This window comes from Tachyglossus aculeatus, chromosome 10 (assembly GCF_015852505.1).
Source record: "Tachyglossus aculeatus isolate mTacAcu1 chromosome 10, mTacAcu1.pri, whole genome shotgun sequence".
NCBI lineage: Eukaryota > Metazoa > Chordata > Mammalia > Monotremata > Tachyglossidae > Tachyglossus > Tachyglossus aculeatus.
Window position 1 is genome coordinate 22,958,976 of NC_052075.1, and position 21,171 is coordinate 22,980,146.

At 50.8% G+C, this 21,171-nt stretch overlaps 1 protein-coding gene across 2 annotated transcripts in view; it reads right to left on the reverse strand.

Moving 5' to 3' along the window:
* Positions 1-527: 527 nt before the first annotated feature.
* Positions 528-21,171, reverse strand: part of ADRA1D (adrenoceptor alpha 1D) — a 52,902-nt gene continuing 32,258 nt past the window's right edge. The window contains exons 2-3 of one of the 2 annotated variants that reach the window (XM_038752624.1): positions 3,312-3,938; positions 528-748 (exon numbers count right to left, since the gene is read on the reverse strand). In XM_038752624.1, coding sequence (XP_038608552.1) covers positions 3,343-3,938 — 596 coding nt within the window. In that variant the 3' untranslated portion in view covers positions 528-748; positions 3,312-3,342. Of the gene's footprint in view, positions 3,939-21,171 lie in introns of both variants that reach the window. The other variant, XM_038752623.1, reaches the window with a different exon arrangement.

Genomic DNA, 21,171 nt, shown 5'->3' on the forward strand with positions numbered 1-21,171 from the left:
CTTCCTCTGAGAGACTGTTACCCCCACCTAAGAATAATAATAATAATAATAATAATAATAATAATAATAATAATAATAATAATGGTACTTGTTAAGGCTTACTATGTGCCACTGTTTTAAGTGCAGGGGAAGATACAAGCTAATCAGGTTGGATCCAGTTCCTGTACCACATGGGGCTCAAACTCTTTATCCCCATTTTACAGATGAGGTAACTGAGGCACAGAGAAGTGAAGTGACTTGCCCAAGGTCACACAGCAGACAAGTGGCAGAGCAGGGATTATAACCCAAATCCTTCTGATTCCCAGGCTCTTGCTCTATCCACTGTCACTTCAAGACTGCAAGCCCATTGTCGGGTAGGGATTGTCTCTGTTGCTGAATTGTACTTTCCAAGCACTTAGTAGAGTGCTCTCCACATAGTAAGCACTCAATAAATATGATTGAATGAATGAAAGAATAAACCATGCCATGCCCTCCCTCACTTTCCTCAGCAGTCAGGTTTGAGTTATTCATTTATTCCTCAATGGGCATCGGAGGAACCCAGAGCTCACAGCTCCTGGGCAATGAGTAGTTTTACCTCCGGGATGGACATGGGCGGAAACTGGACAGACGAGAAAGGAAAAGGGATCGCTTGGTCAAGGCAAATCACCGTGTTTCGTACAGCTGTTCACACAGTCCAGCGCCCGGGCGAGCAGAGAGGCTGTAGAGTCTTGGGCTGGGTTCCCCCTTCTCGCCACCCTCACCCTTCCCCCTACAAAGAAAGAAAGGAACAAATGCACTTTGGAAAGGGGGGTTGGGGGAAAAGGGCAACAGGGCCAGCAACGAACATAAAGAGCATCATACAATAGAAATACTTTGACCAATAAATACCGCTAGAAAATGAAAAATAAAAATCTCTACATTAAAACCCCGGATCGTTGGTAAAGGAAATTTACACGTATGTACAGAGTGTAAACAATAAACCACATAGGGTGGGTGAGCCGAGGGTGGGAGAGCCGCAGGCTAAGCCTGGATGGTTCTGACCAGCCCCAAGTGGACGGGCCACAGGGAAACAGTGGCCTGCGAGCCCCCGGCAACCAGTCGGGTGGGAGAGCAGGCGTCTCTGGGCGGGAATCCTGGATGGGTGCTCCAACCAGAAAGCCTAGTTCCGAACCAGGTGTGGTATCGGGATGGTGAGGGTTCTCCCTTGGTGTGGAGTGTCCTGGGGATTTTATGAGGGGTCTTTTCTGGGAAGCCCTCACCTGGGGAGCAGGAAGGGAGAGAGAGGAGGAGTAGTGAAGTGGGATCATCTTCGACAAATTTCATCCCCACCGAAGTGGGGTCTTCCCCCAGCACTAATCCGTCCTGGCCTTCTGCACCTCTAGAACGATTGTATGGAGGTTCATAGAGGGCAGTGACTTCCCCAGGATCACACAGCAAATGAGCAGAGCACTCAGGAACCCTGAAACAACCTCCAAGTGAGGGACGCAGGTCGGTGCGGGGATACAAGGGGTCTTTTCCAGGTTTAGATGGCAGCTGCTTGTAGCCAAATGGATTTTAATTTTCAGCAGATGATGCATTGAGTTTGATTTCCCCCCTCCCTTCTGCCTCCTGATGTGACTGGGTTTAATGTCAGCAAGGAGGGAAAATGCTGTAGTTCCTCTGAAACCAACTCCCTTTGCCACCAGGAGTCAGGAAGGCATGAGAAGGGGGAAATCCCTTAGCCCAAGACTCAGCGGCCCTAACTAATCTCTTTGGAAATCTAATTTACTGCTAAACTCTTCAGAATTCATTTTGGGTAGAGGACAGGTTCTCCAAGTGGGGAGCTTCTGGGATTGGTGACAATCCTATATAATGCCTTCTCTTTCTCTTCCTCCTCCTTTCTCTTTTTCCTCCTCTTCTTTCTCTTTGTCCTCCCCTTTCTCCTCCTTCTCTTCCTCCTCCTCCTCTTCCTCCTCCTTCATGTATGGATCTTGGTCTAAGAGTCATCTGTCCCCACTTACCTCAAAATCAGTAAGTGCAAAGGTCATAATGGATGAGGAAGCAGACTCTAGGCTGTCTGGGCAGTGCCAGGGCCCCCTGATTTTGAGTTTTCAACCACAACTCTACAGAGCAGGGAGATCTGTGATACTGTACATTGCCATGGGTCTACCCCTGGGGGAATACAGCCATGGCTGAAAGTGAGTTAGACCCAGGTGACCATGTATCCCAGCTAGTGGGACAGCTAGTATCCCAGCTAGTGGGACAATGCCCAGTCACTCCCCAGACCCCTGGTCTGGCTGCCCCCGACAAACATTTCTTTTGCTTAGAGCTGGTATTAATGGGCCATAAGAATTTTGGAGGAGAAGACTACATGGCCCAGAATTCCTTGGGACTTTTAAACTCCTCTGAGACTCCACTTTGCCCCTCTTCTCTGGGGATTAACTGGGATCAGAGTGGCTGGGTTTTCCATGATATTCTCACCATCACCCCCATCCCAGGAATCACCTGTCTTATCCAGTGTTTCTCACCCTTGCTTAGCAAATGCATAAGATAGACTGACTGACTGGTCTGCCAATTGGCTCTTGGCCACCTGCACTCTTGGAGAGGAGAAGGTGTGCGGAGAATACTGAGGGGCAGATAGATATTCAAGAGTGGGAGGTGGCTGGAGTTCTGTTCAGCCAGCAGGAACAGAAGTGGCGCCCAGATGTTGGAGAGTAACCAGAGGAAGAGTGTCCGTGTTGGTGGAGCCTGGAGTGGCCGCCGTGAGGGACGCTGGACTCACCCCTGAGCTGGGGGTGGGGGTGGGGAAGGAAGGCGGCAGGTTTGGGATGGGGAGGGTGGAAGAAACACTGATGAGGGTGGATGCCCAGTGGGGCCTCAGGCCCACACTTTGGCCTCGGAGGGAGGGTAGCACACTCAGAGATGGAGTGGTGGTGTGGGCTGGCTCTGGGAACAGATCTGGCCCTGGCCCAGGTCGGAATACATGGGGCCCAGTCTGGGGTGGTCGGGGCGTGGGTCCCAGTTCAGAGTGGGGGGTCCTGGTCTGGGGCGAGGGGCATTGGCAGAGTCATCACCCTGGGCTTCGGAAGGAAGGGGCCGGTTCTCACTGAGAGCATGTCTGCCCAGCCCCACCCTAGTCCGACTCGGCTTGAGTGGGTCCCTTTCTGGGGTCCTTTTTGGTGACTCCCACCTCTGGAGGTGGCAGAGGACATCTCCCTAGGGCCCTGGTCCCTGGACCTGGCTCCCCCACTCCCACCAGGACTGAGAGCCTTCCCTGGTCCAGCTGTTTGACATCTCCTTGGGCTGGGACCATTGACATCTCACCATCAACGAGCCCCCTCCTCAGGCCTGACCTAAGTTATCCTGGTCAGGCCGGGGGTGGGTTCATATATCAGTCTCCCGGAGGCCGCAGCGGTCAGCTGGGTTGTAAGGCTGGAAGTCGGCCACCTCACCCGGGTCCTGGGGGATCCCAATGGACACAGACTCCACCTCAGTCTTGAAGGCGGCGGCCCCCTTCTGGGAGCCGCTGCGGATCTTGTGGGACAGGCTGGTCACCTTCTCTCTCAGCTGACTGGACGGCCTTCGGAAGGAGCTGAAGATCTTCCATTCCCGGAACGGCCGAGGCCTCCTCCTCCCGCCGCCAGCCCCTGGGTCCGGCCCGGTTGGGGCGGGAGTGAGGCCAGGGGTGGGAAGGAGGGCGGGGGTGGGGTTGGGGTCACCCCCATGGGGCCGTGGGTCCAAGCCAGACTCCCACCGGGAGCTGCCCACCTGCGTGCCCCAGTGGCCATCGTAGACCCTCCAGATGGGCCGGTGGCGGTGGCGATGGCCACATTGGCACCGGAGCAGGCGGATGAAAGCACGCTTGAACTCCTTGCTGGAGCAGGGGTAGATGATGGGGTTGACGCAGCTGTTGAAGTAGCCGAGCCAGAAGATGACCTTGAAGAGCAGCTCCGACGGCTTCAGAGCCGGGAACAGGGATCCTGGAAGGCAACAAGAGGGAGAGAAACATTAGGCCAGAGTCTTTTGCTCCCGCTTCTGTGGAGAGCCCATCTGTGGTGGGATCACACTCCCCTCTGTCTTCCTGGGGGACAACACTAGCAACCTCTAGGGTCCCGCTGAGTGCTGCAACAACATCTCTTCACTGCTGCCGTGGGGGAAGGGATCTCCACTGGCCCTGGGGCTAATCTGACTGGTTGCTCTATCCACTAGGCCATGCTGCTTCTACTCGTGCTTCCTTGTCTCTTGTTCCATAGAAACCATTCGCTTAAAGAGAGTAAAACGATAATCACATACTTACCCACCTGCATATATACACCAGCTTGTGTACATGTACACACACACACACACACACACACACACACACACACACACACACACACACACACACACACACACACACACACACACACACACACAAACACACACAGTGGCTCAGTGGAAAGAGCCCGGGCTTAGGAGTCAGAGGCCATGGGTTCAAGGCCCCGCTCCGCCACTTGTCAGCTGTGTGACTTTGGGCAAGTCACTTAACTTCTCTGGGCCTCAGTTACCTCAACTGGAAAATGGGGATTAAGACTGTGAGCCCCACGTGGGACAACCTGATCACCTTGTATCCTCCCCAGCGCTTAGAACAGTGCTTTGCTCATAGTAAGCACTTAACAGATACCATCATCACCATCACACACACACACACACACACACACACACACACACACACACGAGAAGAGCCCGACTTCATTTCTTCAGGAAAGGAGACTCAATATGCTCTGGGTAAAGTCAGAGGTGGGAAAGAATTATTTGGAAACTCCTTGAGGGCAGGGGTCACGTCTACCAATTCTAAATGCCCAATAGAGTGCCCTGCCCAAGGTAAGCACTCAATAAATATCCTGAATTGATGAATTGATTGATTGATTCTAGGAAGAAGGAAGGGCAGGAGCTATGCAAGTCGAAGGGAAGTCACAACGGGCCGAACCCCAGTACCCGGCGTCCCAGAAGGCGGAAGAGGCAGAGGAGGAGGAGAGGGTGGAATGACGCAGAGTCGAGGAGCTAGAGTCCAATTCTGCCGGGAGACGCCAGAACCACGGCGTCGGCTAGGGTGACCACTGGCTCTCAGGCCCGGACACAATGCTCCGCTTATGAGAGAGGAACTCCACCCCGCCTCCGGGAACCTGGGAGTCAGCCGGTTCCAGCCTGTAGCCTCCTTCTTCCCAGCTGCCCCCCTCCTCAGGGTCCCCCCATGACTGCTCCCTCCGCTATCCAGAGTGGAGAAGCTGCCCCGTTGGTGGGAGTCTGGGGGTGGCATATTCCACATTCATCACAAAACTCTTCATCATCAGTGGTATATACTGAGCGCTTACCGTGTGCAGGGCATTGTACTAAGTGCTTGGGGGAAGACTTTCCACAGAGCACTTTGAATGTCCTTCTCTTCCAAATAAACCAAGCCGGGCCTTCCTCCAGTGTACGTGTGTTCGTGTGTGTGTGTGTGTGTGTGTGTGTGTGTCTCTAAGCAGGTGTGTGTATACATGTGGGTATGTATGCAATGATCATTTTGCTCTCTTCAAGCAAAAGCTTGATATGGAGCAAGAGACAAGGAAGCAAAGTGAAAAGCAGCATGCCCTAGTGGCTAGAGCAATCGAGTACAGGGCTGGGAGTCAGGAGGATCTGGGTTCTAATCCAGACGACTTGGCCAGTTGTCTGCTGGGTGACCTTAGGCAAGTTGCTTAACTTCTCTGTGCCTCAGTTACATTATCTGTAAAGTGGGGATTAAGACCGTAAGCCCCATGCGGGACAGGGACTGTAACCAACCTGACAATTTTGAATGCACCTTAGCACTCAGTACAGTGCCTAGAACATAGTAACTGCCCTAACAAATACCCTTTACAAAAAAAAGTGAAAACAGCACCAGGCCCTGCATGCATTAGGCATTTGAATCCCAAAAGGGACAGCTCTTTTGTGACTCCAGTTTGGCTGGGACTGTGGGTCCCACGTTGGCCTTTTCAGCTACACAAAGGCTTATGTGCGAGTTTCACTGTGTTATCCGTGTCTTTTTTGATTGCAAAGAACAACAATAGATATCTGCCTGTGCCTGGGGATGGAGGGGAAAATGAGAAGACCACCTGCTGGCAGAGGCCAGAGGAGCAGAGTAGCCTAGTGGAGAGGGTGTGTCGGAAGGAACTGGGTTCTAATCTTGGTTCTTCCACTTGAGTGCTGTGTGATGTCGGGTAAGTCAGTTTACTTCTATGTGCCTCAGTTACATCATCCGTAAAATAGGGATTAAGACTGTGAGCCCCGATGGACTGTGTCCAAGCTGATTAGCTTGTATCTACCTAAGCACTTAGAACAGTGCCTGGCACAAAGTAAGGGCTTTATTGTTATATTGTATTCTCCCAAGTACTTAGTACAGTAAGCGCTCAATAAATACTATCGAATGAACGAATGAAGTGCTTCGTACCTTTAAAAAAAAGGGAAAAATTGCCTCCATCCTGATCTCCAGAGTCTTCCCAGCAGGAAGGGTGAATTGTCTGTTCTGCCTTGCCTTCCCTGTCAGCTTCCTGTGGGCACAGACCAGACCGCGCTTTCTCCTCTTCCTGCGGCTCCTCTCTTGATTGGGACCGGCTAACCCTTCCGCGAGTCTCAAGAGAAGCTGGCTGACCAGAGCTTGGCCGGGACAATCTGAGGAGGCTTCCTGGAGGGATGGGCCTTGAAAAGCAGCTTGGCCCAGCGGAGAGCATGCAAACAATTGGGTTTTAGAGGACCCGGGTTCTAACACGGCCCTACTACTTGTCTGCTGTGTGCCCTTGGGCAAATCACTTCACTTTCCTCGACCTCGATTTCCTCATCAGTAAAATGAGGATTCAATATCTTTTCTTGCTCCTACTTGGAGCACCATTTGAGACAGGGACTGTGTCCATCCTGATTATCTAGCATTTACCACCAGTATTTAGTATAGTGCTGGCAGGTAGTCATGCTTAATAAATACCACAGATAGTAATGATAATAATAATAATATTTGTTCAGTGCTTACCATGTGTCAAGCACTGTTTAAAGTGCTGAGGTAGATATAAGCTAATCAGGTTGGAGATTGTAAACTCACTGAGTTCAGGGAATGTGTCTGTTCTATTGTTGTATTGTATTCTTCCAAGCGCTTAATATAGTGCTCTGCATACCATAAAGGCCTGATAAATGTGATTGACTGACACAGTCCCTGTGCCACGTGGGGTTCACAGTCTTTAACTCCATTTTACAGATGATGGTGACTGAGGCACAGAGAAGTGAAGAGACTTGCCCAAGATCACACAACAGACAAGTAACGGAGCCAGGATCAGAACTCAGGTTTTTCTGACTCCCAGACTTGGGCTCTATCCAATAGACCATGCTGCTTCCCCTGCTTCAGTAATGACTAACTGCTACAGTTATGTTTAAACTATATTTTGTAGGAAAGAGATGTGGTTGGTAGTATCATACTGTAGTCTTCCAAGTGCTCTGTAAAGTGTTCTGCCCACAGTAAGTACCCATTAAATACCATGAATTGATTGAAGTGCTTAGTACAGTGCTCTGCACACAGTAAGCGCTCAATAAGTATGATGGAATGAATGAATGATTAGTTGGAGGGGAGTGAAGTTGGGGGTCCTAGAGCTGGGTTGTCCGGGGAATACGGGGGGTAGTGACCAGTAGACACATGGGAGAGGGAGAAGTAAGTTTGGCAGTGGCTGAGAGGTTTGGTTTAGCTTGACCAGATGGCCCAGGCCAGGATGCTGGAGGGCTGGGGAATACTGGGTTCTTTGACAGAACGTGAGAAAGAATCCCTGCAAGGATTAGAGAAGCAGAGTTAGGTGTTCTCGGGGCTACTGCCCTCGGTCTACAGGATAGGTTGGAGCTGCAGGTGGGGGCTGAAGGCTAGGACAAGCCAAAGACTGCAGGCTTTGATTTCTGGCATCTCCAAAACAAGAGGATTAGGAATGTAAAATTACAGGTGTGGAGGGGAGACCAGAGGGTCCGATTTCACCTGAAAAATTCGGAGAGGGTAACACATTGATCACATCTAACAAGGTTGATGTCCCGGGAACAGAACCACCCCTCTCAGCTTTTTCTTCCTTCAGACCCATCCCGCCTCCAGGTCTTTAAAGACAGTGGATTTGGGAGAGACTGTTGAGATCCTGGAGGAGAGAGGAAGGAGAGGAAGAGCAGTGGACGCCTTTAGTCTGATCCAGAGACCCGCTGCGGTTTTCTCCTTCTATCCCCTTCGTGTTTGGCTCTGGCCTCCGCCCGGCAGCATACAGAAAGGCGTCTCGAGCCTCCCCGCTCGCTGCTCACCCTAACCACTTGGCTAGCTGGGTCCTCACACCCAGCGCTGGAAAGAACTGTCTTTTATTTCTTTTTAATTTTGGTCCTGGGGGTGACAAAATCCCTCAGCTATGCTGCCGCCCAGCCGCACCGCATCCCACTGAATACCAGGAGCCTTAGGTATTGTTGTTATTGTTTTTATTATCATTCCACAGGCCCAGAAAAGGACCTTTGTCCAAACAGCACTAAGAGGCTGGCAGACGGCCATTACCCCAGCACAGTTGGGCATGGCCTGAAAGTCTGGAGGAGATATTCCAACCTCCGTGGCAGAACACCGAGCCTAGCCAGATATGGGGTACTCTACTGATGAGAGCTGGTCATCCCAGTCCACGGGATTAAGGGTCCCGGCCAGGGCCCCCAGAGAGGCTGGATCTCCACCCACCTGCTGCAGAAGAGAGGAGAGGTCCCTGTGGGGGAAACACGGAGGACAACTGGACCTTTCCCAAGAGCCGGGGGAGGTCACTGGTCATACTAGTGGAAACCTGATGCCTGGTCACACACCACCTTCCATGCCACTCTCTGAGCTTTTTGGGTGACGCGATGATGTCACCCAGAACATTTTGCCGTGGAAGAGGAATTCCTCCCGGTCAAGCGAAGTGCAGACCCAGGGCACAGACCAGATAGAAACCGGACTGTCCAGTAGAAATGGCCACTTTTTAACACTCCTAGCTTCTGCCCCTTCCTCTCTAATCAATCAATCAATCGTATTTATTGAGCGCTTACTATGTGCAGAGCACTGTACTAAGCGCTTGGGAAGTACAAATTGGCAACATATAGAGACAGTCCCTACCCAACAGTGGGCTCACAGTCTAAAATGGGGAGACAGAGAATAAAACCAAACATACTAACAAAATAAAATAAATAGGATAGATATGTTCAAGTAAAATAAATAAATAAATAAATAGAGTAATAAATATGTACAAGCATATATACATATATACAGGTGCTGTGGGGAAGGGAAGGAGGTAAAATGGGGGGATGGAGAGGGGGACGAGGGGGAGAGGAAGGAAGGGGCTCAGTCTGGGAAGGCCTCCTGGAGGACTCTCTGGGTCCATCCCTCTGTGCCTTGGAGTTCCCACCCTGCTAGCAGAGAACCCGGGGGGCAGGGTATAGCCAACACCACCACCACTCCAGTCAGGCCGGTGGCATGACCTAATCCAGGAGGAGTTACTGGGGCACCACATTGCAAAGGATGCTGGGAAATGGAGCCCAGCCCGGCCCTGATTGTTGCTTCTCTCCGCAGGGCTTGGTAAGAACCTCCCCTCTGTGGTCGTCTCAACTCCCCCGGGGCCCAGGGCAGCTTGGAGTGACTCCTGGACTGGGCACCAATGGTCTGCAGTGTCTCGGGCCCTGATGGGCAGCAGAGATCCAGTGGCCAGGATAAGGGGGTGGCACCTCCCGACAGGCTGGGGATCTGGTCTCCCCTCTCCTGCCAGCTCGTGGAGCTGCAGAGAGCACTGCGACAGTGCTGCACTCCCTCTCTTGCTCGCCGAAGGCCTCCCTCCCTCCCAGTCGCTTCTTTCCACCATGCCAGGTTGAATAATTGCCACATTGACCCCGCCACTCTCCTGAGATGCTTAGAAACATTTCAGGGCTGTGAGCCCCGTTCCTCCCCTGGGGCAGACTGGGCCAGGCCACAGAGTCCCTACCATGTTTTCCTGGAATCCTTGGGCTGGAAGGGGACTCCCAGAAGCCCTGGCTACTGAACAGCAGGGACCTGCCCTGATCCTAAAAAGATTTCCCAATTCCCTTTGCACATGTTTAGGGGCTCATGAAGTTGGCATTTCTGTGTTTTGCATGCATATCGCTTCCCAATCCTCCATCACACTGGAAAACCCTAGAGGGCAGAGGCTGTATCTCCACCTGCCTCTGTCTCTCACTTAGTGCCAGTACAATGTGTGCACATATTTGTGTGTGTGTGTATGTTGTCTGCCCCATTGGCCTGGCAGCCCCTCAAAGTCAGGGACTATGTATCTTCCTCCTCCTGTCCTACCCCACAGTTCCCAGTAGAGAGGGATTAGTACACTGTTCTGCAAACAGAAAGCGCTCAATAAATACAACTGAATAAATGATTGAACATAGCCTGGGTTATGCTCTCTGGGGCCCAGGTGGCAGGGCCCTGCAGAGCAGTATGGCCTAGTGTAGAGAGCAAGAGCCTGGGAGTTAGAGAATCCGGGTCTGTTGTGTGACTTTGGGCAAGTCATTTGACCTCCCCCCACCCCTGTGCCCGATTTCCTAGTCCAAAAAATGGGGATTCAATGCCTGAGAGTCCTCTTAGATTGGGAGCCCCAAGTGGGAGAGGGACTACATCCAAACCAATTATCTTGTAACTGCCCCAGTGCTGAGAACAGTGCTTGGCACATAGGAAAAGCTTTACAATTTCCACAGTGATTACTATTAATCCTGAGGGTTTCACATCAGAGCCCCTTTCCCCTGAGCCACTGTGCCCCTTCTCCCTAGCTGGCCGCAGAGCTCTCTGCCACTTCTTTCACCCGCTTCCTTCTCCCTCATTCTCTCTTTGCAGATAAAGCAAGAACCATCCCCTCTGCCATGCCCTGAGAAAGGCCCCAGTTCCTGGCAACAATTGGTCCTGTTGCCCCCTGGGTTCCCAGCTTGGGGGGCAAACCCAGAGCTTGCTCCCTCCAGCTGTCCGGGCTGGACTACCACTTTTGCTTGCCACTGGTCTCTGAACGGATCAGACAGCTTCGGAGCAGGTCCGGGAAAGCCCCAAATTGTGTCTGTCTGCCCAGTTAGCTCAGTGCTGACCCCCATCCCTCCCTAGCCCTGTCCATCTGGCTCCCTTCTGAGCCTCACCCTTTTTTGTTCCCCCCACATTCACAATAGGCAGATTCTTCCTTGCATAGACTCAGCCTCAAGCACCCCATTTCTATTCCAGGACTGTTATGATTTAATTCCAATAGTAGTTCTAGTAGTAGCACTAGTAGTCATAATTATGGTATCTGTTAAGCGCTTACTATCTGCTAGGCACTGTACTAAGCGCTGGGGTGGATACAAGCAAATCGGGTTGGACATAGTCCCTATCCCGCCCAGGGCTCACAGTCTTAATCCCCATTTTACCGATAACTGAGGCACAGAGAGGTGAATAGACTTGCCCAAGGACACACAGCAGACAAGTGGCAGAGTCAGGATTAGAACCCATGACCCTCTGACTCTAAGGCCTGTGCTCTATCCACTAAATGACTCTGCTTCCAAAAACACCAATTGACAAAGGGGGGATTCAAATCCCCCACCCCCAAAGAGACTGGTGCCTTACTCCACTGTCTTAAACTGCTTGACCACACTGCCTATGGTGGTGGTGGTAGTAGTAGTAGTAGTAGTAGCAGCAGCAGCAGTGATCCTACTTCTAGCAGTAGTCGTAATAATAGTAGCAGTAGTATAACAGCTGACATTATTATTTATTTATTAGCAATAATAGTGACGACAGTAGTAGTACTACTAGTAGTAATAGTAGTAGCAGTAGTAGTACTAGCAACTATTAATAGTAGTAGTAGTAGTACACCATCGCTTAGCACCTTAACAAAACACTTGCCCCCTCCCTTCTTCCCTCCTTTTAACAGCCATCCTCAACTGTTTGCTCTCCAATGAGTTCTTCCCCACTGCTTTCAAACATGCTCAAGTATCTCCTAGCCTAAAAACCCCTCCCTTGACCCCACGGCTCCCTCCATTTGTCACCCCATCTCCCTTCCACTGTTCCTCTCCAAACTCCTTGATAGAGTTGCCTCCACCAGTTGCCTCCACTTCCTCTCCAGGTCTCTCCTTGACCCCCTCCAATCTGGCTTCCACCCTCTTCACTCCACCAGAACTGTCCTCTCAAAGGTCACTGATGATCTTCTTCTTGCCAAATTCAAGAGCCTCTACTACATCCTAATTATGCTTGACCTCTCAGCTGCCTTCAATACTGGTGACTACCTCCTTCTCCTGGAAACATTATCCAACCTTGGCTTCACTGACACTGTTCTTTTCTGCTTTTCCTCCTATCTCTCTGGATGCTCATTCTCAGTCTCTTTTACAGGCTTCTCTTCTGCCTCCCACCCCATAACTGTAGGATTCTCACAAAGCTCGGTCCTGGGTCTCTGTCATTTCTCCATTCCCTTGGAGAACTGATTCACTCCCACGACTTCAACTACCACCTCTGTGCGGATGATTCCCAAATCTACAACTCCAGCCCCAATCTTCTCCTTCTTGGCTGCCTCCTATTTCCTCCTGCCTTCAGGACATTTTTATCTGGATATCCTGCTGACACCTCAAACTTAACATGTCCAAACAGATCTCCTCTTCTTCCCTCGCAAACCCTGTCCTTCCCTACACTTTTCCATTACTGTAAACAGTACCACCTTTCTCCCAGTCTCACAAGCCTGCAACCTTAGTGTTATCCTTGACTCAGCTCTCTCATTCAACCTACATAGTCGATGTCCCCAAATTCAGTCAGTTTGACCTTTACAACATTGCTAAAATCCACTCTTTCCTCTCCGTTCAAACTGCTACCATGTTAATCCAAGCACATATCTTAACCCACCTTCTCTACTGCACCAGCTTCCTTGCTGTCCTCCCTGCTTCCTGCCTCACCCCACTTCAGTTCATACTTCTCTCTGCTTCCCAGAGTGAAAAAGCAGAAAATCTCACCTCATCTATTTCGCTGCCAACCTCTCTCCCACGTCTCCCACGTTTCTCCACGTCTCCCACGTCTCTCCCACGTCTACCCTGGAACTCCCTTTTCCTTCAGCACTCTCCTTGCCTTCAAAGCCTTATTAAAAGCACACATCCTCCAAGATGCCTTCCCCGACTAAGCCCTCATTATGTTCCTCCTTCTTTTTGGGTTGCTCTTGCACTTTGATTTACACCCTTTATTCACCCCATCCTGTACTAGTGCTGGGGTGGATACAAGCAAATCGGGTTGGACACAATCCCTGTCCCACATGGAGCTCACAGTCTCAATTCTCATTTTTCAGATGAGGTGACTGAGGTCCAGAGAAGTGAAGTGACTTGTCCAAGATCACACAGCAGACAAGCAGCAGAACCGGGATTAGAACCCACCACCTTCTGAGTTCCAGGCTCGTGCTCTAGTCACTGCAACGTAGCAGCAGTAGTACTAATAATAGTCTTAGCAGCAGTAGGAGGAACAGTGATAATAGAAATAGTAGTACTAGTAGTAATAATAGCAGTAGTAATAGTTGTAGTAGTAGTAGTAGCAATAGCAGTAGTAGAATCAGTTGTAGTAGACTTTATTAAGTCCCCTTGGGTGTAATGAACTGTACTAAGTACTTTCCTGCATACAAGAAGCTTACAAGCTAATGGTAGAGACAGACATGGAAATATTTACAAATAGAGTAAGTAGCGGAAGTACTTGAATACACAAGTGCTCAGGATAGATCGCAATAAGTGCATGAGTGCTGGAGATTGTTGGTGGGTTTATATGTCTCAGAGTACTAGGAACTAGTCTCAGAAAGCTAATTGGAGGAGGTAGGATTTGAAGTGCTCATTGAATGGGTGGAGAACTGGGGCCTGTCAGATTTGGAGAGGATGGGTGTTCCAGTCCAGGGGAACAGTGAGGGCAAGGGAATGAAAGTGGGAAGGTTAGTTTGGAAGGAACTGAGGGTGAGCAGAGGAGTAGCAGGAGAAGAGAGAAGGTAAGATGGAAGGAATTGGTTGAGAACTTCAAAGATGACTGTGTGAAGTTTTGGTTTAATTAGGAGAGACACATGAAGTCAGGGGAGGGTTCATTCATTCATTCATTCAGTCATATTTGTTGAGTGCTTACTATGTGCAGAGCACTGTATTAAACTCTTGGTAAGTACAAATTGGCAACTTATAGAGACAGTCCAACAATGGGCTCACCGTCTAGAAGGGGGAGACAGACAACAAAACAAAACATGTGGACAGGTGTCAAGTCATCAGAATAAATAGAAATAAAGCTAGATGCACATCATTAACAAAATACAGAGATAGTAAATATGTACAAGTGAAATAAATCGAGTAATACATCTGTACAAACATATATACAGGTGATGTGGGGAGGGGAAGGAGGTAGGGCAGGGGGATGGGGACGAGGAGAGGAAAAAGGGGCCTCAGTCTGGGAGGGTTTTGAGGAGAGAGCTATGTCCCGAGTGAGGCTATGAGAAAATGTTCTGTTCGGCAGCCTGTAATATAGATCAGAGGGAGAGAGGCTGGAAGCAGGGAGGCCAGCGAGGAAGTTGATGAAATATTTCTAGCAGCAATACTCCTTAGAGCTTAGACCAGGGTAGTCCCTGTTGGGAAGGAGAGGAAGGGGCGGGGGGAAGTGGGGATGGAGCCAGGATCCAGAAACTTGCAGAATTAGGCAGTTAGATTGAATGTGAGAATTGAAAAGGCAGGGTAGAGGCCAGGGTCACCTGAGGTTGTGGGTTTCTGCTATGGAGAGGTTCTTAACATAGATGGGAATGTTTAGGAAGAGGAGGAGTGACTTTAGCAGGGGAGATGAGTAGTTCCAGATCTAGAAATGTTCTACTGTTGTGGTGGGGTGGTGGTGGTGGTGGGGTCCTCCAAAGTCCAGCTGGCCAAACATTTCAGGTAGAAAGAGGGCACTGCTGAATTTCCATGAACTAAACAGGCCCGTGTGTAACAGTTTGTCTCTAAGAAGCACACACGGATGTGGTCTTATTGTTGACATCGTCTCCTTTGAACCGATGAATGACTCTGGTGCTTGATGCCCACCACACCAGACCCCTGTGACTTTGGATTAGCTCACTAGCAGGGCTGACTGACCCCAGAGGCTTTAGGGGCTGGACCCCAGGGTCTAGGTCTAAAGGAGGGTGGGAGGATCCCAGACACCTGGAATTTTCCTGACCATTTTCACCGCAGCTGGCTGGCTCTACCCCAGCTCAATCTTAACAATACTGAGCCATGGGCAATGTGCCCTCTTGACTTCAGGGAGCCTTTCAACCAAGCAGCCTAGCCCACTCCCAGCCTGGCAAAGGGGATGGCAGCCTTGGGTTGCTTTGTATCATCCCTTCCAGATGGGTAACTTTGGGGAGCCGGGGGATGGCCGACCGGCTGCCTGGAGCTGGAGATGAGGCCACGGAAGCTGTTTGGTGGGCTGGAAGGTCCCAGGGGGCCAGTGGATGGCCCTCTCACAGTCACTTTGGTCTGGGAAAGAGGAGAGGGGGGCCAAGAGCCAAGCTTGCCTGCAAATCTCTCCATTCTCTCTTAGAAACTCCGGAAACTCTCCCTTGAAATAATTCAACCCGGACATAGGTCAAGACCCTCTGGCTCCACAGGAGTGACTTCATTTGTCCCAAGTGTCCACACGAACACATCCGTCGGTCCGGGAGTGGCCTATAGTCACACGGACACGTGAGTCCTGTCACATCATGGGGAAACCGGGGAAATCTGGGGTGGGGGTTTAGGTCAGATTTGGTACACTGTAGAGCATCAGGATGAGAGAGAGAGGGTGAGAGACAGAGAGAGACAGAGAGACAGAGACAGAGGCATAGACAGAGAGAATGAGACAGAGAGACAGAGAGAAAGAGAGAGAGTTGGAGCACGGCCTAGCGGATAGAGCACTGGCCTGAGAGTCAGAAGAACCGGGGTTCTCATCCTGACTCTGCCACTTGTCTGCTCTGTAACCTTGGGCAAGTCACTTAACTTCTCTCTGCCTTAGTTACCTCATCTGTAAAATGGGGATTAAGACTGTGAGCCCCATGGGGGACATGGACTGTGTCCAACCTTATTAGCTTGTATCTATCCCAGCGCTTAGTACAGTACCTGGCACATATAGAAAGCACTTAACAAATACCATAAAAAAGTCAAAGGAAATGGATTCTGCGGCCCGAGCAGGCCTGGGGAACATCAATCAATCAATCATTCAATCAATCATATTTATTGAGCGCTTACTGTGTGCAGAGCACTGTACTAAGCGCTTGGGAAGTACAAGTTGGCAACATATAGAGACAGTCCCTACCCAACAGTGGGCTCACATCACCTGCTGGGAGGGGGGCAGAGGGCACTCACTGAAAGGGCACCACCGAGATGGCAGAGCGGCCAGTGAGGCCCAGTGAATCAATGGTGATGGAAGGGTTCAAGCAGAGATGGTACCACCTCCAGGGACAGGGACCCAGATAACCCAAATGTGCCTAAGACATCACTGCAGTGCAACCTGCCCAGAGTGGTGTGATGTTATTCCGTGTCACATGGGGGCCCCAAAGAATCAAATAGCCCAGCCCTTCAGGAGAGTGAATCCAGCCGCTCCTCACCTCTGGTGAAGACTGCAAGGTGGGAACAAGAGCTGGCACAGAAAGGTTGAGTGACTTCCACAAGGCCACACAGTATGCCAGGGGAGAATTCTGAGGGATGACCCCAGGCTCCCCTCCCGGTGATCCAGGAAGCAATTTCCCCAGACAGCCTACCTTTTCTCCCTTGCCTCCCTGTTTATCCCTCTGTCTGAAGTCACTGTCCTGTTGAACCAAGCCTTTGGCTCAGCCTGAGTCCTGCGGCTGCTCCGTGCTGAGAAAGAGGATCAAACAATGAGCGGGTTTTGATGATTCATGATCTAAACACCAGCTCTCCCACCACTTCATGCAGCCACAGGGTCAAGCCGCTGCGTTCCTTCTTTCGCTCAGGTTATTAATCCCTCCTCTGCAGATTGGGGGAACTCAATTACCCCTTCTGTCTATCCCTTAACATAGTACACTGCGTGTGTTTGTGTTTGTGTGTGTGTGTCCTATGTGTGCTGTCTTTCCCATCAGATTGACAGCCTCTCGAGGCCAGTGACCTTGTGTCCTCCTTCTTCTGTCCCTCCCCAATAGCCAGTAGAGTGTGTGTGTGTGTGTGTGTGCATGCACATGTGTGTGTCCTGTCTCCCCCATCAAGAGGAAGCCACTCAAGAGTCTGAACCTTACCTCTTCCTCCCTTTTTCCTCACCCCCGTCCTTATAGGGTGTCCAGGACAGAGTGGAGATGGAGGACCCACACATGAGACTTACTGTATCCAGCACTTGGGTGGAATCAGGAAATAAACACACACACACACACACACACACACACACACACACACACACACACACACACACACACACACACACACACACACACACACACACACACACACACACACACACACACACACACACACACACACACCCTAAACTGACCCCCAGGCCCATGGTCCCTCATATTCCAAATGAGCTCAGGAGCCTCCCCAGTCCCCAGGCTGCCCCTGGTGTGTGTTTCTATGTAGGTGGGCAAGGAGGCTTCCTCTTCCTGCCTGGCCACGGGACAGAGCAGAGAAGACACGCAGCACACACTGACTGGTGGGATGGGTCTGTCTGTGGATTGCTGGTCAGATCCCAAGTCCCTCATTGGCCATTCATGGCCTGGCGGGGAGCCACGGGGAGGGCCTCAGGGAGAGCCCTTGGGTCCTGGTCTGCCGGTGCCCCTTGCCATTGGGTCCACAAGCCTCCGCCTCTCCCTTCTGTTGCGCCAGAGCCATCCAGGCTCACTACAAAGCTGCTGCCATCATCAGCTCCTAGGGTCAGGGGCCACCCACGCTGTAGTGACAACTCCATTTTTCCGGCACATCCCGTCCATCCTCCTTCTCCTGGAAGCCTCCATATGGGACTCTGGGGGTCTGGAGGCTGCAGGAGGACAGCATGTCCAAGTCTAGACAGAACATTCCAGGAACAGCACCGGTGGATCTGAAAGGGAATTCACTTCCCCAGCCACCCCAGAGGAGAGGGCAAGAAGAGTTGGAGACTGTTTTCTAGTCATTTCTCTATCAGGTAGCTGGGCTGTTTCAATCTCCCTTTAACTGTTATCTCCTTACGGGCAGGGAACGTGTCTGCTAATTCTGTCATACTTTCCCAAGCACTTACTACAGGGTTGTGCACATAGTAAGAGCTCAATAAATCATGGTTGATTGATTGATTGATTAATTGTTTTGGCTTGTAAAGTAGCCTTGCAGGCAAATGAGAGGGGACCAGTTCTCCTCTGTTTCCACCCACATTGAGAAAGTTTGGATTGGCGATGCAGCAGAAGGGATTTAGGTCAGACATTAGGAAGAGCTTCCCGATTGGTGAAAGGCAGGGAGGCTGTGGGGTTTCCTTCTCTGAGGACCTCTGGGTGAAGGAGATTTTAAAGCACCAGATAGAGGCAGGGGGCCCAATCAACCAATCAATCAATCAATAGTATTTATTGAGTGATTACTGTGTGTAGAGCACTGTACTTAGTGCTTGGGAGGGTGCAATACAACAGAGTTGGTAGACACATTTCCTATCTAAGAGGAGCTGCCAGTCTAGAGGGGGAGACACCCATTAATTTAAGTTAGGGATATGTACCTAAGTGCTGTGTAATTGAGACGGGGGTGAAAAAATAAAGTGCTTAAAGGGTACAGAGCCAAGTGCATAGGTGATACAGAAGGGAGAGGGAGAAAGGGAAATGAGCATTTAGTCGAGGAAGGCCTCTTGGAGGAGATGTGATTTTAATGATGCTTTGAAGGTGGGGCAAGTGGTGGTCTCTCATATATGAAGGGGGCGGGAGTACCAGGCCACTGGGGAGACATAGTCAAGGGTTCAGCGGTGAGATAGACAAATTGAGGTACAGAGAATAGGTTGGCATTGGAGGAGCTGAGTGTGTGGTCTGTGTTCTAGCAGGATATCAAAGCAATAATGTAGGAGGGGGCAAGGTGATGGAGTGCTTTAAAGCCAATGGAAGGAGCTTCTGTATAATGCAGAGGTAGATGGGCAACCACTAGACGTTCTCGAGGAGTGGAGAGGCATTGGCTGAGCTGTTTTGTAGAAAAATGTTTCAGGCAGCGAAGTGACGTATAGGCTAGAATGAGAAGAGGCAGGAGGCAAGGGAGCTCAGCAAGGAGGTTGATGCAGTAGTCGAGGTGGGATAGGATAAGTGTTTGGATCAGCGTAGTAGCAGTTTGGATGGAGAGGAAAGAGCAGATTCTAGCAATGTTGTGAAGGTAGAACTGACAAGAATTGGTCAACATGACCTCCCCGGGGCCCGTCCAGGTCTCTGATTAGTGCTGAGGAAAGGAAAACCTCTTAGGGAGGTTAAGGAGAGACAGTCATGAGTAAATGAAATAAAACATGGTGCAATTGGCTTAAATTTGTCCCTGCTATCTGAACCCATTGAAGGAGGGGCTTGGGTAAAAGTTCTACTTGGTTCTTACAGAAGAAATGATAATTATGGTGTTTGTTAAACACTATGTGCCAAGCACTGTACTAAGCGCAGGAGTACATAAGAGATAATCAGGCCAGACACAGCCAGACAGACATGGGACTCATAGTCTAAGAGGGAGGGAGAACAGGGATTGTGCCCCCATTTTACAGGTGAAGAAATTGAAGTCTGGAGAGGTTGAGAGACTTGGGCAAAGTCACACAGCAGACGAGTGACAAAGCAAGGATTAGAACCCAGGTCTCCTGGCTCCCAGGCCTGAGCTCCCTCCACTGGACCACTCTCACTGCTCCTCCAAATACTGTAGAATATTTGTTCTTCTAGTGCTCCAACAGTACCTCCAGAATTCTTTAGATCCCCATCCCAAGCTAGGCCCACCCTGGGCCCCGGACAACATGTACGTTGGGTGGTTTGGAGAAAACAAATTCCCTTTTTGGTCTGCCGTCCATCCTGGCTGTAGCGTTGCAGCCACAGAAGGGGGTGGGTCGGTGAGGATTGGACATTAATTGCAGTTGAAAGCTGTTTGCCTTGGAAGTGGCTCTGAGGCATTTGCTAATGGGGCACTCCAGTGAGCCAGCTGGGAAAACGCGGGCTGGGGACGGAATGGACATTTTTATCACCTCGCTCTGTTTCCTCTGGCGCTCCAATGCTCGCTCCAAATAACCCAACGCCATTCCATTTGGACTCTGTCTGGGACTGATGGAGTCTCCCGTCAGGAATGGTGGGGATCAGACTCGTAGCCTGGAGACTTCGGGACCGAGAGAGAACCCGTGTTGGGGGGATTGATGGGTGTCTGGGGGCTTGCACCTCCCCACTGTAACTCTCTCGTCCCTGTCGGTCCCAGAAAGCAAAGGGACAAGATACGGGCTGGAGGGCAGCACATTGCAGAATACAGGTGAAGGTTTTTGATGGGCGGGACTGTTGGACGGCCCAAGGGATGAGAAGCGGCATGACCTAGTGGATAGAGCATGAGTCTGGAAGTCAAAGGACCTCGGTTCTAAATCCAGCTGGGTAACCTTGGACAAGTCACTTATCTTCTCTGTGCCTCAGTTCTCTCATTTCTAAAATGGGAATTAAGACTGTGAGCCCTACGTGGGACAGGGATTGTGTCCAACCCGACTAGCTTGTATCTACCCCAGTGCTTAGAATAGTGCTTGACAAAGTAAGCAATTAACAAATTCCAGTTATAAAAAATAAAACACGGGGCCAATGGTGTGTCATAGCTCATAGCCAGGGGGCTATCCCCTTGGTAGCCATAGTGGCCTGTGCTGCTCACTTTAATTCTCTGGTCCTGTCGACCTGGCAGGAGCCCAAAAGTGGTTCTTTAGTCATCCCTGATGTTACAGCCCCAACAGGGGCTGACAGAACGGGGTCCAGAGCCCAGGTCTCCTGAATCCCAGGACCATCCTCTCTCTGCTAGGCTGATGGCAGGGCTGTTGTTTGTGGCTGAGGGTCTGAGGCTGGGTCCCTTCCAGCCAGCTGAGGGGGTTTCTGGCCATTGAGAAAAGACAAGTCAGCAGGCTCTGCGCCACCCAGAAGATGCTGAGCCAGAAGATGGCAGATAATGAGTCCGCTCCAGGAAGGAGGTACTGGTCTCAGCTGAATTTTTCCAGAGTCGATTCAGCTTTAACAACGACTTGTTTGAAATCAAGTGCCAGTCTCACATGGGACTCTGTAGAGGATGCTCAGTGTCAGG